This window comes from Amblyomma maculatum, unplaced genomic scaffold (assembly GCF_055883805.1).
Source record: "Amblyomma maculatum isolate TAMU_Amacu unplaced genomic scaffold, ASM5588380v1 scaffold_13, whole genome shotgun sequence".
Classification (NCBI taxonomy): Eukaryota; Metazoa; Arthropoda; class Arachnida; order Ixodida; family Ixodidae; genus Amblyomma; species Amblyomma maculatum.
Window position 1 is genome coordinate 32,367,503 of NW_028146738.1, and position 16,444 is coordinate 32,383,946.

Sequence of the window (16,444 nt, forward strand, 5' to 3'; positions counted from 1 at the left end):
AAGGCAGTAGGTGACTATGGCATTGATTCTAGGAATAGCAGGGGGGAGTTACTAGTTGAGTTTGCAGAGCACAATAACTTACGAATCATGAATACCTTCTTCAGCAAACGGAAGAGCCGGAAATGGACATGGAAAAGTTCTAACGGAGAGACTAAAAATGAAATCGACCTCATAATGTGTTCAACCCCCGCCAATATGCAAGATGTAGAGGTAATCGAGAAAGTGCGATGCAGTGACCACAGGATGGTGAGGTCCCGAATTAGCTTAAATCTGAAGGAACGCAACAGATTAGTAAGAAAGAAACCCATCAATGAATTAGCGGTGGGGGGAGGGCAGAAGAGTTTAGGATCTCGCTACAGAATAGGTATTCAGCTCTAACTGAGGATGGCGACATTACCCTAGAGGCAAGGAACAATAATTTCAGAGATATCATTACTGAGTGCGCGGTAGAAGTAGGCGGTAGAACAGTTAGAGAGGATACCGGTAAGCTGTTTAAGGAGACAAAAGATTTGATTAAGAAACGCCAGAGTATGAAAACTTCCAATCCAACAGACAAGATTGAATTGGCCGAGATATCAAAGCTAATCAATAAGTGCAAGGTGGCCGATATAAGGAAGTATGACATGGAGAAAATTGAGCATGCTGTAAAGAACGGAGGAAGCCTTAAAGCGGTAAAGAAGAAATTGGGCATAGGCAAAAACCAGATGTATGCGATAAGAGACAACGCGGGCAACGTCATCACTAATATGGAAAAGATAGTCAAAGTAGCTGAGGAGTTCTATACAGATCTCTACAGTAGCCAAAGCAGTCAGGACCGTAATGAGATTGGCGATAGGGAAAAATAGTCAGACGTTCCACCAGTGATGAAGGACGAGGTCAAGAAAGCACTAGAAACTATGAAAAGGGGGAAATCAGCTGGAGAGGATCAGATAACTACAGATTTGCTGAAGGACGGGGGGGATATCGTGCTAGAAAAACTGGCCACCCTGTATACGCAGTGCCTGGTGTCATCGACGGTACCGGAACCATGGAAGAATACAAACATTATCCTCATTCACAAGAAAGGGGACTCTAAGGACCTTAAAAATTACAGACCAATCAGCTTACTGTCTGTTACGTATAAGCTATTTACTAAGGTAATCGCTAAAAGAATCAGGACAACCTTAGACAGCAATCAAGCAAAGGATCAAGCAGGGTTTCGGAAACGGTACTCTACTATCGATCAGGTGATAGAAAAATGCTCGGAATATAACCAGCCCTTATACATAGCATTCATTGATTACGAAAAAGCATTCGACTCAGTTGAAACCTCAGCGGTGATGCAGGCACTGCGAAATCAGGGGGTAGACGAGCCGTACGTGAAAGTGCTGGAAGATATATATAGTGGCTGCACAGCAGCCATAGTTCTGCATAAAGAAACAAAATTCCCATAAAGAAAGGTGTTAGGCAAGGAGACACAATCTCCCCAGTACTATTCACACCTTGTTTAGAGGAAGTATTCAGACTTCGAATGGGAGTAGTCAGGGATAAGGGTAGATGGAGAATACCTCAGTAATCTGCGATTTGCTGATGACATTGCCTAAGCAACTCGGGGGATGAATTGCAAATAATGATTAATGACCTAGACAGGAAAAGTAGAAAGGTAGGCTTGAAAATCAATATGCAGAAGACTAAGGTAATGTTCAACAGCCTCGGGAAGGAACAGCAGTTTACATTAGGTAGCGAAATACTGGAAGTAGTAGGCGAATATGTCTACGTAGGACAGGTAGTAACCACAGATCCGGACTATGAAAAGGAAATAACAAGAAGAATAAGATTGGGATGGAGTGCATTTGGCAAGCACTCGCAGATTATGACTAGCAGCTTACCGGTATAGCTCAAGAGGAAAGTATGCAAAAGTTGCATCTTACCTGTACTCACCTATGGGGCCGAAACGTGGAGGCTAACCAAGAGAGTTCTAGTTAAGTTGAGGACAACCCAGAGGGCTATGGAACGAAAAATGGTAGGAGTAACATTAAGAGATAGAAAGCGTGCAGAGTGGGTCAGAGAAATAACTCAAGTTACCGACATTCTAGTAGAAATTAAGAAGAAGAAATGGACATGGGCAGGACATGTAATGCGAAGAGAGGATAACTGATGGTCGCTGAGGGTAACAAACTGGATTCCAAGGGAAGGAAAGCGTAGCAGGGGGTGGCAGAAAGTTAGGTGGGCGGATGAGATTAAGAAGTTTGCAGGGGCAAGTGGATGCAGCTAGCACAGAACCGGGTTAAGTGGAGAAATATGGGAGAGGCCTTCGCCCTGCAGTGGGTATAATCAGGCTGATGATGATGATGAGGGTCAGTTTCCAATGGCGGCCTGTCCAGCGGAGCCAGAAGTTCTTAGCACCCCCTGCTGCGTCACAGGTCTCACCGCCGCCGTGGTCAGTTGTTCCGTAGCCGGTGGTGACTGAGGGCTGGGGTATTATGGAACTAATCATGAGAGGTTGCGGCCAATTACTGCACCAGGGTGGCCAACTCCTGTTCTGGTGAGGGAGTGCATTGCCGGAGGTGTTCACCGGCATAAGGTCACCCCAAACCTGTTTATGCAATTCCATCGACACGCGGATTTTTTTTTTTAATCCGGTGGAGAACTGCGCGGCACCGGGATTTGAAACCCGGCCCTCTTGCATGCGAGGCGGATGTTCCACCGCTACGCCACCGCTGCACCATACATTTACACATTTAATGAAAAAAATCAATGGCTTTGGTGCAGAGGGCTTTTCCACTCGCGATTGGAAGTTGCAACTTTTGCAAGCGACATGACAGAGGGAGTAATAGCAAGGGATTCAACTGCAAAAGGAGGTAACTGCTCAGGTTCTAGAGGTCTTTTAGATACAATGAAATAAAATAATGATGTTTCAAATATACTATGAGCTCCTAACCATTTGCTTCACTATGCTGAAGTTTCACTAACATGATACTTCCAAATTATCTGGTTTGGTTTGTAGGGTTTAAATCCCAAAGTGACTCAGGCTATGAGATGCCGCAGTGGAGGGCTCCAGAAAGTTCGACAACCTGAGGTTCTTTAACGTGCTGACGTCGCACAGCACATGGGTGCCTAGGTTTTCGTCACTATCGAAAAGCGGCTGCCGTAGCTGGGATTCGATCCGACATCCTTGGGCACAGTAGTCTAGTGCCCTAACCACTGCGCCACCCCAGTAGGGTGGTATCGGCTTATGTGAATTTGTCACAATAGCAGAGAACTTTTTTTTATTTGAACCTATTAAAGGGGTCCTGCAATATAATTTGAATGGATTGTTTTGCTTGGATGTTACGACTGTTGAGCTATGGCAATGCTATTAACATCAGGAGCAACAAGCATATTTTCGTATCTAATTCAGTAGAACCCCTTATAGTAAAGTCACTGGGATCAGCAAAAATCTTTACTATATTATGGTCTTTACTATATCAGTTGTTGGTGATGACATGGACATGAAGATGCTGTCTGGTAGTTAAATGGGCACTTACTGAACACGTCTCGTTGCTTAATAAAAAAAGACACTTTGAAATACCTGCCATCGCTCCCTTATCATCTCTTCTTGCAATTTTTTTCAGTTATAAAAATTTTTTACATCTTGTGAAAGTACCTCTTAAGCATGAGGACAACGTAGGCACAAACACAACCAAGTATGATTTCATGTGAAAACCAAAACCTTGCATAAATACGGTGCCACTTTTTGCCATTTCTGTCTTTTAAACGGCAATAAATGATAAATGCGCATGGCAGTCGTGCTGCAAGACAGCACACGCTACGCCTACACTTCTTGCCTCCGCTGCCTCATGCTTTGTGCTGCAATGCTGTGAATACTTGCCTGTTTCTTTCCCTTCCCTATTTCTTGGTGCACTTTACTCTCACTTATTTTCCGAGTGGACCGCGCCGCCTCCTTTCCATGTTTATAGACAGCTTTACTGTTATTCCTACGCGCTGCGTGCTTTCCCCGACTCAAAGGCTTCTGTAAAGTAGGCTTCTCCTGGACGCTGCTAAGCCTGGTGGTAAAGCCACCTAAAAGAACACTCAGTGTTATTTTTCTATTCCCAAATACAAAAAATCTTTGCCTCGCGACTCTAGGTAGTGCGCGGGCAGTGATGTCATATTGTGGGAGTTGTCGCCGCGGTCAGGCGCAATTTACTATAACCGATTGATGCGAAGAATGTATTTACTATAAAGGGGAAAAAATGTACAGTTGTCTATGGAAAATGAACTGGGACTTCAGTTTCACTTTACTATATCAGAGTTTTTACTGTGTCCGAGTTTACTATAGCGGGGCTCTGCTGTACTTTCTTTGCTCGAGAAACCTAAATTTGGCACTGATGGTATGGGCCCACAGCGGTGGTCCTTTGCAGCAGATATAGCTTCATAGGGTGGGTGTTTGATGATTGGATAAACAGCAAATATGCTCCAATTGTGTGCATAAGTATGTCATGTCACATTGTAATGTTTCATATTAAGTCCACAAATCCAACAGGTTTGCTTTACGCAGAGGCACTGCGCAGAAAGTCCTAGAAAAGCACCAACAGAGATGCTGATTATTATGTTACATCAAAGAGTTTCGTGGCTTTCAGGGAGCTTCCTGTGGCTATGCAGCCATAGTTAGACCGGAAAGGAAGGTACAGCCTCACCAGCTGCTCCTCGCTTTTGTAGGATGCCTCTGACTAGAGAGGAAGGGGTGATCGAGGAGTGGGCTCACGAGAAAATCATAATAGTTGGGGATGCATGGTGACAAAAGAACGTCTCCTTGCAGTGTGTTCATTGCTTATTCTTTATTGGCAAAAAGCTCACATGGTTGTAACCATGGCAGCAATGTCATCAGCTTGAGTGAAAACATGTTAAAGCAAACATAAAACCGTGCAAAGCCATCTTCCACAACATTGTAGAGACATTCTCATACAGACTGTTTCGAGTGGTCCCGCCCCATGTTGTAATTGGGAGAGCGAAACGGAAACGAGGTCCGGGAAAAGAGAGCGAGGGCAATTTTAGTTTGCATGTGTTTTGAAATTTCGTTCCTAAATAACTTGCGTTCTATTGCACCGACTTCTGTAATTCTTTCTGAGTCGGTACATGTGTGACATAAAGAATCCATCTAAAGCATATCAGGCAAGCATTGTAGGGCCTCTTAAATAAAAGGATCACCAACACCACATTTAACATGATAAATTTTCCATTTTATTTTACGCTTCTCGATTATATGCTTTGAAGAAAAAAGCAGCATGCCTTTTACAGTTACTTTGAGTTTTAGAGATCACACATGGGTTTCAACACATCTAGAAAAAACGATATATAGTGCATGCAAGGCGAAAGTCTACATAACAAATGCCTTTACTCTTATCTGACGTGGCAGTGACGATAAATCCTACGCGCTATTTCATTGATAATTGATCACAGGCCATTACTGCCCCCTGTATAGACCCTGCCATCATGTGAAAAAAAAAAAAAAAAGAGACCCAGGTGACAAGCATATAAAACGCACATTATTTCTGTGCTTTCGTGTCATGTACAAAACAAACTATTTACACGCAAGCATGCTAGACTTGTCTATACTATATCCTTATCACAGACGAGTAAATCTCAAACTGGTGTACGTAAAATGTGTGACGCTGACAAACGGTTGTGCAAGTGGTGCCACACAATCTTCTTTTTTCACCAACACACTGCAACACAAGTATATGAGCTGCAGTTCTCTCACTACTGCCACAAATGGAATTTCATGCTGTGTCACCAAGTGTACAGAGGTTTTCATAAGTTGTGTGGCCACCGTGTGCTTTATCAAGATGCTTCCTAAATGAGGATTTACTATGTCCCTTGCACTGTGCAGACTTTGGTTATTGAGAAACACAGCCATTCTCAATGCCGTGTGTGCGAGGGAACGTCTATGACACAGCAAGTGCTTCAAACAAACATTAAATCTTAAAATGCGACTCTGTGTCATTATATAAAATGACTCTCAAGTGCTGAAGATGCAGCATGCTTACCAGTGTTTTCATTGCAATTTACACTGCAGGCGGCATCAAAAGGTTGCTATGCAAGCAGCAGATCATGGGGATACAGTCAACGCACACTAGAATGAGGCTACACATTAATATGCAACTACATACAGGACTGTTAACCACAGCTACATTTGTGCATACACATTACATGTACTTGCACCTTACATTGGTTTGCAAGTACACACACCACTTTCAAATCTTAATGACCTCCAAGTAACAGATACTCTTGCTTCCGGAGAGTCATACGAGCGACAGTGACAAAATCAGTCAAACCCCTGATAGGCAGCAAGATAGTGTTTCCTTCTTTTCGCCACTTCATTAGGTATTCTCGTCCAAGATTACATTCACACCATAAATCTGCTAGCTGGAGATTTGAGGAAGTTGTGTGGTTTTGCTTTCCAAGGTTTGTTTTATAAATGACGGCTAAGATGAACTACAGTCAAAACTCGATTCAACAAAGAGATCTCGATTCCCCGTCAGGCGCTCTATGGCCCAATGCTTTGAGCAACTTGAAATAATGAAACTAATTTCGTTATCCGTCCCAATTTAACGAACCTTTTGCAGAAAAATGAAGGTGAAAAAGTCTATTTTTGGTCTATTTTGCACAAAACGCTGAAGAATGTACGACTGCGAGCCACCGGTAACATCGTGCAGCAACTACGTCCTGCTTTTGTCAAACTGCACGGTGCAAAATGCGAGTTAAATTGATCATAATTCACGAGATTTTGCCAGCAGTACAAACCTGGCCCGTCGAACAGGTGTTGGCAGCGGCACCGCATGCCAACACTGGGACAAATTATGGTTGCCCTTAATTTGCTGCAACAGTTTGCCAGAACACATGAAATAAGAACGCACGAAAAATCCAGGCAGACGTTGCTTACAAACTTCCAGCAAGCAAAGATAAGCGATGTATTTTCTGGGAAAAATATTTAATATCCTGGGACCCTTCTTGCCGAGGTAAAAACTTTCATACGCGCTATCGGTGTTGATGGCTGCGCAGGCCGCAATTTCATTGTAGCAACATAACAGAGTGGACAAGTTGATATTGCATTTAAAGATGACGTAACAATACAGCTTCCCTGGGCCTTCGTTTAAGTTCCTTCCAAACATGGCTTCATTTTCAGTGCATTTTCGCTTTGCTAATATGATGCCGCGAGGTACTTCCTTGACGCTGCAACACCATATTATAATCGAATGTATCAGATTAAGTGACCGAGAAATGCCTCCCTCGATTTAGCAAAGTCCCCGGTTTAACGAAATATTTCGCAGTCTCCCTCAACTTCGTTAAATCGAGTTTTAACTGTATACTGGGGCATGAATTGAAAAGGTGGCTAAAGTAAATTACAGGTAAGCAGTTATTGTACAGCCTCGTCCACTTCTAGCTATAACACGGTCACTGCTTTCAAAGCGTCATTGCGTCCGACTCGGCCAAGCAATATAGCTTAGTGGCAGGCCATGTGAAGCAACACGCCCGGGTCCTTCTGTGCTTGCATCGCTTTGCATCGATATATGCCTACGTCGGGCGCAACGTTGCTTTGAAAGCAGTGACCGTGTTATAGCTAGAAGTGGACGACCCTGTACAATGAGCTTTGTAAGGTACTTATACGCCAGTTGCCTGCACTCGAAAAATTTTGTTCATAAAGTATAGTGAAGGTGGATACAATGTGGTGGTGCATTCCTTGGTAATGTGGCAAATAAAAAAAATGTTATGGATAAATTTTTATTCAGTTTCCCTGTGTTGTTTGCTCTGCCAGGATAATCACATTGAGAGTAACAGGTGGCTTTCATTAATAACAAACACTAACCAAATTAACAGTGTGAAAAAAAAAAAATTCTTTACGAAGGGGTCTCGAGGCAAAAAAAAAATGCATCTAACATACATGAAACAATTCAGGGAGCATAAAATTCGCTTTCTGGAAGCAAATACACACTCAGCGTCGTTTTAACATTTGCTTGTGCTTTACCATACACCATTTCTACCTTTTCATTTCAGCAGAAACAGCTGACAAGGTGTAAAACCTCACTTGGAAATGTGTCCAAGGTTTTTCTCACATCCCCTGCTTTGCAAGGACACAAAGGACCACAGGACAACCGAATCAACTTTCAGCTGTCAGTAAAAATTGATTTTATACTCCTGGCTATGTTGATACTCACCCAACTCTAAAAGACACATTTATTTCCAAGCAAATTGCATCTAGAAATTTTCCTGCCCTCAATTCAAATTGGTGATGCCTGCACCAGAAAAGACTAGGGCCATGTTTTTAACACACACACATCAGCTACACTGGTATAGCTGGTGTAGGTTAAAAAAATGGCCCTAATATGTGATCAGATCTCTAAAGTGAATGGTGATGTAGGCTAGCTTTTCTGAGCCACATTTAAAAACTGCGTCAATGCACCGCAGTTTACTTGTGAAATGGGCCTGTGACGGTGACACCTGCATGTAGTTTTCTAGACTTTTCTAGCAAACAAACATCTGAAAAGTGCATTTGGGCTATGAGCAAATGTCGCAGTGTAGAACTTCAGGACAGTTTGGACCGCCAGGGATCTTTTGCCCCTAGTGGCTAAAATGCAGAAATAAAAATGCCCACATGCTGTGCTATGTCAGTGCATATTAGAGGAACTCCGAGTGATCAAAATTAACTCAAATCCCTTCCTGCACACCAGCAGCCAAGTGTTGAATGGAAGTAATATTGGTGTACTCCAACTGCAAATTCATTCAAAGCATGCTTTCTTGCTTCATGAAACAAAACTGGCTTTCAATGGGGCTTTCGAATTAAAAGCCAGGATTCCAACCTTTGATCAGAAGCAAATCCCTCAGTGGTGGACTGTCTTGCCTTGCCTTTTACAGCGAGGAGCATATCTTTTGTTCTAACTATTGATTTAGGCTTTCTAACACCACAATAGACTTTGTGCTACTTCACGGATTCAGAGTGATGCTCCACAATGCCAACCGGATCATGCCATAAAAGAAAAAAAAAATCTGCACTTTCCCAATACCTGGACATTTATTTTGAGCTACAAAATGAAATGTTCAGATATAGTTTTTAGACTGAAACAAAGTTTCAATAATTTGAACCCTCTCATGTTAGTTGTAAAGTGCTAAGAAGAGGTTCAATCATACAAGCAAGCCTAACAGTTTTAGTACATGTGACTATTGTATGTAAACAGGTACACATACTCTGTTCAGTCTTTCAAAACGAAAATGTTTTTGACAGTAACCATCTACCCAAGTTGCATGAGGTGCCTTGCATCCTACATGTTAACTGCTTTGGTGTTGTACGAAAACCTAGACTTTCACTGCCTAGTTCTCGCTTCAACCGACACAATATCAACCTTTCAAAGTTCATAAAAAAGCTTTGGAAACATGCATACAGCTGTCCTAGAAATTATAAAATGGCCTTTGAGCAACCAAAATGCCCGGGGCCATAAAATAATGCCCGATAAAAAATTACGGGGGACACTTAAGCTCCGTCTATATGTGACAGTGTAGGCAACCATCCAACATATAATACGTGGTTTAACCAAGGCGTATGAATGTGCCTGCACAGCCTATACTCCCGTCTCACAAGCTGTCTGCAGCCCTGAGAAAGCAGGGGTACCCTTGCCCCTGCCTTTCATCATCATCATGATCACAATCAGGGGCACTTTAATAGGTAATTGTGCCCTAGGCCTCTCACCCCCCGAATAGGCAGGGGCGAGAAGTGTTCAGGAGCACAATTACCCATTATAGTGTGCATGATCCTGAATTGGGCAGGTCTCCCCTGCCTTTCGCAGTGCTGTAAACAGCTTGCGAGATGGAGTATAGGTGTAGTATGCCAGACTCTATACTCAAGAGCACTGGAAGGTTGATTCTTATTCCACCTCAAATAAGTAACCCCGAGTTGGAGGCTCCTACAACTTTCTTATATCATGTGGTCTTGCTAAGTCGCACAAAGCATCGAGGAATAATGCCAGCACAATGTTTCTGATTTTTCACTCACAACACCGACTGACGTTGGCGCCACGCAGGATTTTCTGGTGAATGGTGCCTTTAACATTTTCAAGTTAAAACACTGTAATGTGCATCATCCCATGAAAAACAAAGCACTAAAAGGTCACTAACATCAGGCTTTAAGCTGCAAAATAAGCTGCACATTCCTGGACAAAAATATGCTTATAAAACATGGGCAGTGGCAGATACTAATACCGCAAAATTCTGAGCAAGCTCCCCCCCCACCTTTTTCCATCTGAAAGCGGGATGCTTTTACGCTCAGCCTCCAATCAAAATGACGCCCACAGGCATAATCCAGATTAAGGCAATCAAAGCAACTTGGTTGAAGCACAGCAAAATACTTTTTCTGCCATTTTTTGAAAACAAGGCATGTTGCAGATGCTGCTGGAGGCAGGAAAGTATGAATGACACACTCAACACCAGTAGAAAATAAATAACAGTGTTAGAAACATCAATCATCCCCTCTATTTTGAATCTAGTACCCTAAATGTATGCTAGACGGCAATGTGGCACACGTGGCAGCAGAATATCTTTATATCTTTACAATGCAGTAATAGGTAATTAACAAGGAAGACAGCCTACTTCTCACTAACTGTACATCTAGGACCTTAACACAGTAGCCACACCAGGGAGGCATTGGGTAAGAAAAGTTGAAAATGAGTGTCATGCAGCAACGAGGTTTTTTAAACCTCGACTTCTTTAATGCCCCCATGCAGGCTGTCAAATGTTGTGAAGTAAGACGCAAGACTGAGCGCGGTGTCAGTGGCCATCCAAAAAATGTTCATGATGATGATATATTCAATCAGTCCAAGAATGGCACCACCAGTTACGTCGCCGACATAATGCCTTCCCAGAAGCACCCGCGATGCTACCACTGAAAGGCTCCATGCTAACAAGAGGGCTTTGAAGACCACATTGAGCATGGTGAAATTGAGAAAGAGGCATGCTAGAAAGATGACACGTGATGCGTGGCCCGATGGGAAGGAGTGGTTGTCCACTGACACAGTGAAGAACATGTCGTTGCGGTTAGCCAGGGGTCGCTTTCGCCGAGCTGCTGCCTTGATGCAGGCCACGGCTATGAGGTCCAGCACAAGTGCTACGAATGGAGCAAGACTCATGGTGTAACAGCAGTCACAGCTGAACCTTGTATAAAGAGGCATAGCAGCACAGACACACACGATGACCACTACATTTCGTTCTATGTACCTATATTTCTAATCTGGAAATTCTTTGCAGCAGTGAGGCACTTGAAACTAAAACCTTTTACTAGCGATACAGCAGTCTTGTTAGCATTCACTCAAGACTACTACAGTTGCTTTTCTTTGTTGAGCACGAGAAACATGATGTACTTACTCTCTTTCTTCATTCCCAGTCACATAGTAAAATGAGGAACTATAAAAACAAGAGCAGTTAAGAGAGTTTGAGCCAGTAGTGTGAAGTGTGCATCATTATCTGATTATGCTGGTGCTATTTTTACTCTAGCCCCACTAAGGTGGAGACCAAGTCAGCCAGAAAATGTTCCTGCTCCTTGGCATAATCTCTATTTTGCCCTGACGACATCGTGCACCAAGAGAGCAATAATAAACAGTAAAACCAAGAACTGTTTACACGTGACTGCACGCACCACACAAAATGGCACGCATTGAATGGCAAACAATAAACCAAGGAGGCCATGGCACAACACGCACCTAGCAGCAGGTTGACGTAAAATGCCTCAAGCTCCCGGTCGCTCACGAACCAGATGACCACGCAGGTGCCTAACAGCCATGGGATGCCATGTGCCGAGCACTCGAGTGCCTGCATCAGGGGTCTGTACTGGGCTAGGGGCGAGTCCTTGCGGGCGGCCAGGAACAGGCCACTTGAGAGCTGCTCATCGACTGCCTTTAGCCGCATTAGCACAGGGTGCTGCTTCCAGCTGGACATGGTGCGGCCACCACTTTCCTGCGTGACAAGAAGCAGCTCAGTTGTGTACTGCAGTAGCCATAATCCAAACCAGGCATCTCAAATGCATAACTTGCACGAACCTATGAGGACCACTGGCTTTAAAGGTTTTGAACTTTCCCTCCGGAAGTATCATGTTACGAAGGTGCCTTGGAGGCAGTGTGCCAGTAACACCGCGTCCTTTTTTTGATTTGTAATTGAATCCCTTTACTGGCCATTCATGATTTCACACTGGTTACCTACCTGTAAGAATATGGCTACCTGACCTCTACACTTTCACAGAAAGAAAGGGATTACTGCTGATTACTATGTCATAGTTGATTACTATGATTACTATGACATATCTGCGAGACTACCACTAATGTTAGCATAGCCTAGAACAGACTCAATCGCCAAAGGAGCAGACAAGCTCCAATCTTTTTTTTCACTCATAAAAAGAATGTTACAGTACCACACAGATTAACATGGTTCAGAGTTTTTTTTTTTTTTTTTTTTATCCATACGAAACAGTGCAAAACTATGTGGGGGAAGCACAGCGCTGTGCGTGTCACTTTCCCATATTTTCCTGCTCCCTATTTTTCAGTGTTTTCCCATTCAAAATGGCACTCAACTGGATCTGACAGCGATTTTTGCTTAGGCTGCAGTTAACATAGAATCATGATAGTGGCACTATCGATTCATAGCTTTACCTAGGTGGCAAATATGGTGCGATATGAAAAGCAGGGTCACCTGAAGTGCGGCCACTTAAGGACAGGTTAAAAATAAAGTTATGTGAACCACCAATTTGTTGCTATCCTTATTCAAACAAGCTTTTGGCAAGGCTATATTTTTATTTTTAGTATTGCCATAGCTCACAGATTTTAAGCCTCATTACACTTGTCCACTAATTAATTATGCTTTTATTAGGTGGCTGTAGGTGCCTGTGAAGCATTTTGACCAAATATGTTTCAAGTGTAAACTGAATGGTAGTGGCAGTGGACAAAGCATCCTTGCTTTAGCACAGCATAAAAGCACACTGTGATTTCTCCTACCTCTCGCTAGCATCGCTAAGCATTACTACCACTTTAAAAATGCAGTCAAACAGAGCTCAGTATTTGAGCCAACACAAACAGTATACAGAATGAAGAATGTGAAAACTGCTAAATGAAATATTTATTTTTGTGCGAGCACTCTCTTGCTAAGTGGAGAAATTTGGGAGAGGCCTTCGCCCTGCAGTGGGTATAATCAGGCTGATGATGATGATGACTCTCTTGCTGCGAAGGAGACCATCAAATTCACTGCCACTTTGACATTCTCACCTGAGAAGGGGTTAATTCCTTACTTCCGATGCACCACCTGGCCAAGCTTGGGATTCCTATACTGTGCTGCAAGCCACTTTTCGTATTCCATAAACATCTGAGGAAGCAGGTGAATTGAAGAATCAATACGAGGGGTATGGCTATGATGGCAAATCACTGATACAGAGCAAATGTATGTGTGGCTAGCTACCATTGAGAGACTACTGCTTCTTCTTAATGGCAGTTGGGTGCAAAATAAAGGTTAGTAACAGGAACTGGCAAGTTGTACATGTGCACACCATAGTTGGCTAAATCGAGAAGTAAGCTGAAACTGGCGTGCAGTAAACTGTAAGCACAATGCAGTTCCTGTAAGACAAAAGGTTAAGCTGGTTGGTACTGACTGTTCATGCTTTGGGAACAAAAAGACGAAGACCAAGGAAGCAGAAGCCTTCATATTGCACATGCAGCATGCGATGGACGACATACACAGCAGTACGTGTGTTGTCTATCTGCCTTAGCCTTTTTTTTTTTTCCGCTCGAAACACAAAGTAGACTATTCATTTTAACCCCCACAGGCGTGTGCAGGGTTCTTCATTAGGGGGAGATAAGTTTCACTGCAGCGCATCTCCCCCCCATCCCCCCACCTCCAGGGCCCTTACAGCCAAAACTCAGTGTGAAGATGAGAAATGGCTATAAAACATTTAGTTTGATGTGATGGAATAGCAACGGATATAAAATATTTTGCACTTAGGGACAAAATAAGCTTCGTCAAGGATGCAGAATTGAAAATTACTTTATGACGCGCTTTTCACGATAATTCCTTAATTCAGTCGCCGACTTTCCGGAGGGAAAGGTGGCTTGCAACGCAAAAGCACGACTCCTCGGCCGCCAGCACAGTAAAAAAACGTGCATGGCCATAACCCTGCACATTTAAAAATGACGGCGCAAACAGCACATGTCCGACAGAGTGCAGGTATGAAAGCGAATTTGGCGCCCCCCCCCCCCCCCCCCCCTCTTCGCACGCCTGTGTTGCCTCCTCGATTATAAAGCCACATGGACAAGAGACAGCCTAGTTCCTCACATCATGAGTTATTAACAGTGGCTTTGCAGATCTGTTCATGGTCACCTAACAGTCTAGTTAGGTGACCGTGCACACTCGCACTGCACTCCAGCTTTTCCTCCCGACTACCGCTGCACAAAAATGTCCCTGGTACTTTTCCACACATACTTCTGGTAACATCCTTGGTAAATTAAGCCTTCACATTTAACTTGGGCAATTCTACACATTTCAAGACGTAAGGCAGTGGTTAATGGTGTTTATCAAAATGGCACGGAATGTGCTGTCAGCATAGAAAACATTTAGCTGTTACTGCTGTAAATAGTTTACAAAAAAAAAAAAAAAACCCATCATAACTTATGTATGCTGCTGCCATCACCACGAATAACCAACACACATCCTGGGCTAAAAGCTTCCTCAAGCAGCTTTTAGCCTATGTGCTCCAACCAGCAAACATCTAGTGAAATAAAACAATTTGATTTGATTCATACAAACTTTGGACGTAAGCAAATGGCAGACATAAACAGATGCATTAAGGCTGGTTCCACCTATCTGCTTAAATTGCAATGCAACATCGTTAAGTCAATTCCTGGTTAGGTACAAGTGGAAGAGGGGTTGCACATGTGCTCAGTTGATTCTGGCTTGCACCAATGCCCAGTTCTAAAATAGATTTTGGCACAGGATTTTAACAGGGGTTGCTGCCAGCCTGCTGTGAGCAACAACTTACCATGCACAGTTACTGTTTATCATCCCAAGTGTGACAATGCAAGAAAATAGTAGTATGCATGTGCGCTTTTACCATGTGTGTCAGCTTGAAAACAACCTTACACCTTAGCCACAACACCTGCATAACAGCAGCTGCATGGACACGCTGGAATGCGTACAAAGCAGCGGCTCTGACTTTCTCGTTTGTTGCCCCGCCGGAATGGCGCAGTGGTTACGGCGCTCGACTACTGTTCCCAAGGGTGCGGGAACGAATCCCGGCCTCGGCGGCCGCTTTTTGATGGAGGCGAAAAGCAAGGCGCCCGTGTGCTGTGCGATGTCAGTGCACGTTAAAGAACCCCAGGTGGTCGAAATTTCCGGAGTCTTCCACTACGGCGTCCCTCATAGCCTGAATAGCTTTGGGACGTTAAACCCCACAAACCAAACGAAACCAAACCAAACCTTTCTCGTTTGTCTTTCCCATGTGGTGTTTCCCTACGATTACGGCTTTGATCGGGCGTGCAGTACAATTATACTTTGCACACTGCTGCTGAAGGAGCGTAATATAATCCGTAAGACTGGCAGCAAAAGGTGCTCACTGCTTGTGGCTAGGTGTGACACTAGGTGTGGGTACGTTTGACGGCATCATGGGAGTGCAACCTCACTGCTTTCGCTAAAAATAAAAATCGCCCAGAACCTACCAGCCAGCATACACATAACGCCGTCACGTGTAGAGCCTTTAATACACGACGAAGTCTCTCAAATGGCACGCGACTCTTTAATGTCTCGAAGGCAAATCACAGACTAGACGAATGGCTATAATGCATATTACTAGTATACTAGGCAATGTAGACAACTGAAGCAGTACTTATGAAGCGATCGTGGCTGGAACAATGTTCAAAGGGATAGCGATCGGACAACCCGCAGTGACGAATAATATTCAAGGACTTTAGCAAGCAGTAACTATGACCTAGAATTCGATCAAAGGCAGTAGTGAAATGCAACTCCGTTCAGATGGATAAAATGCTTACTTATGGCTACGGCACGCTCTACAAAAGAATGCTGTCACATCGTTTTTCGGCTAGAAACATTAAAAGCAGCAAGAAGGCACACATGACAAAAGCGAAACGGCCAAAAGCGAGCACGGCCTGCCTTAAGTCATACACACCTGATGCCACAGACTAAAATGCGGTTGTGGCCAGAAAATACAACAGAACCGCACAAAAAAAAAAAAAAAAAGAAAAATGAAGAAGACGTAAGCCGGTGCCTTAGTGGCTAGACGAAGTTTACATCAGGCTCTAATTTTTAAGTATCAGACATGTAATTTTGTCTCGGTAAATAAGAGCCAACCGAAAACTATTTAGGCACATTTACGTTTTGCAGCTGCAGCGTTTTCAAGAATATTTAGTATCCTAGCATGCTTTTATGTTTGCAGGTGTATTTTTTATTT

At 43.5% G+C, this 16,444-nt stretch overlaps 1 protein-coding gene across 4 annotated transcripts; it reads right to left on the bottom strand.

Moving 5' to 3' along the window:
- Window positions 1-5,179: 5,179 nt before the first annotated feature.
- On the bottom strand, window positions 5,180-16,210 carry LOC146172520 (polyisoprenoid diphosphate/phosphate phosphohydrolase PLPP6-like). Of its 4 annotated transcripts, none has more exons than XM_084585886.1 (4): window positions 16,163-16,210; window positions 13,257-13,353; window positions 11,706-11,958; window positions 5,180-11,113 (listed from the first exon to the last, which is right to left on the bottom strand). In XM_084585886.1, the coding sequence occupies exons 3-4, from the start codon at window positions 11,938-11,940 to the stop codon at window positions 10,701-10,703; spliced, it is 648 nt and encodes a 215-aa protein (XP_084442012.1). In that variant the 5' UTR covers window positions 11,941-11,958; window positions 13,257-13,353; window positions 16,163-16,210; the 3' UTR covers window positions 5,180-10,700. The 4 variants fall into 4 exon arrangements, with proteins under 4 accessions (XP_084442012.1, XP_084442013.1, XP_084442014.1 ...); XM_084585887.1 differs by having other exon boundaries at window positions 16,026-16,165; XM_084585888.1 differs by lacking the exon at window positions 16,163-16,210 and adding an exon at window positions 15,696-15,989.
- Window positions 16,211-16,444: the final 234 nt, after the last annotated feature.

Excerpts from the sequence above, each read along its gene's own strand:
- LOC146172520 (XM_084585886.1), bottom strand. The coding sequence starts at position 11,940 with ATGTCCAGCTGGAAGCAGCACCCTGTGCTAATGCGGCTAAAGGCAGTC. Across the intron at positions 11,114-11,705 it reads TTACGTCAACCTGCTGCTAG|CACTTGTGCTGGACCTCATA; the intron begins GTGCGTGTTGTG and ends CTCCATTCGTAG.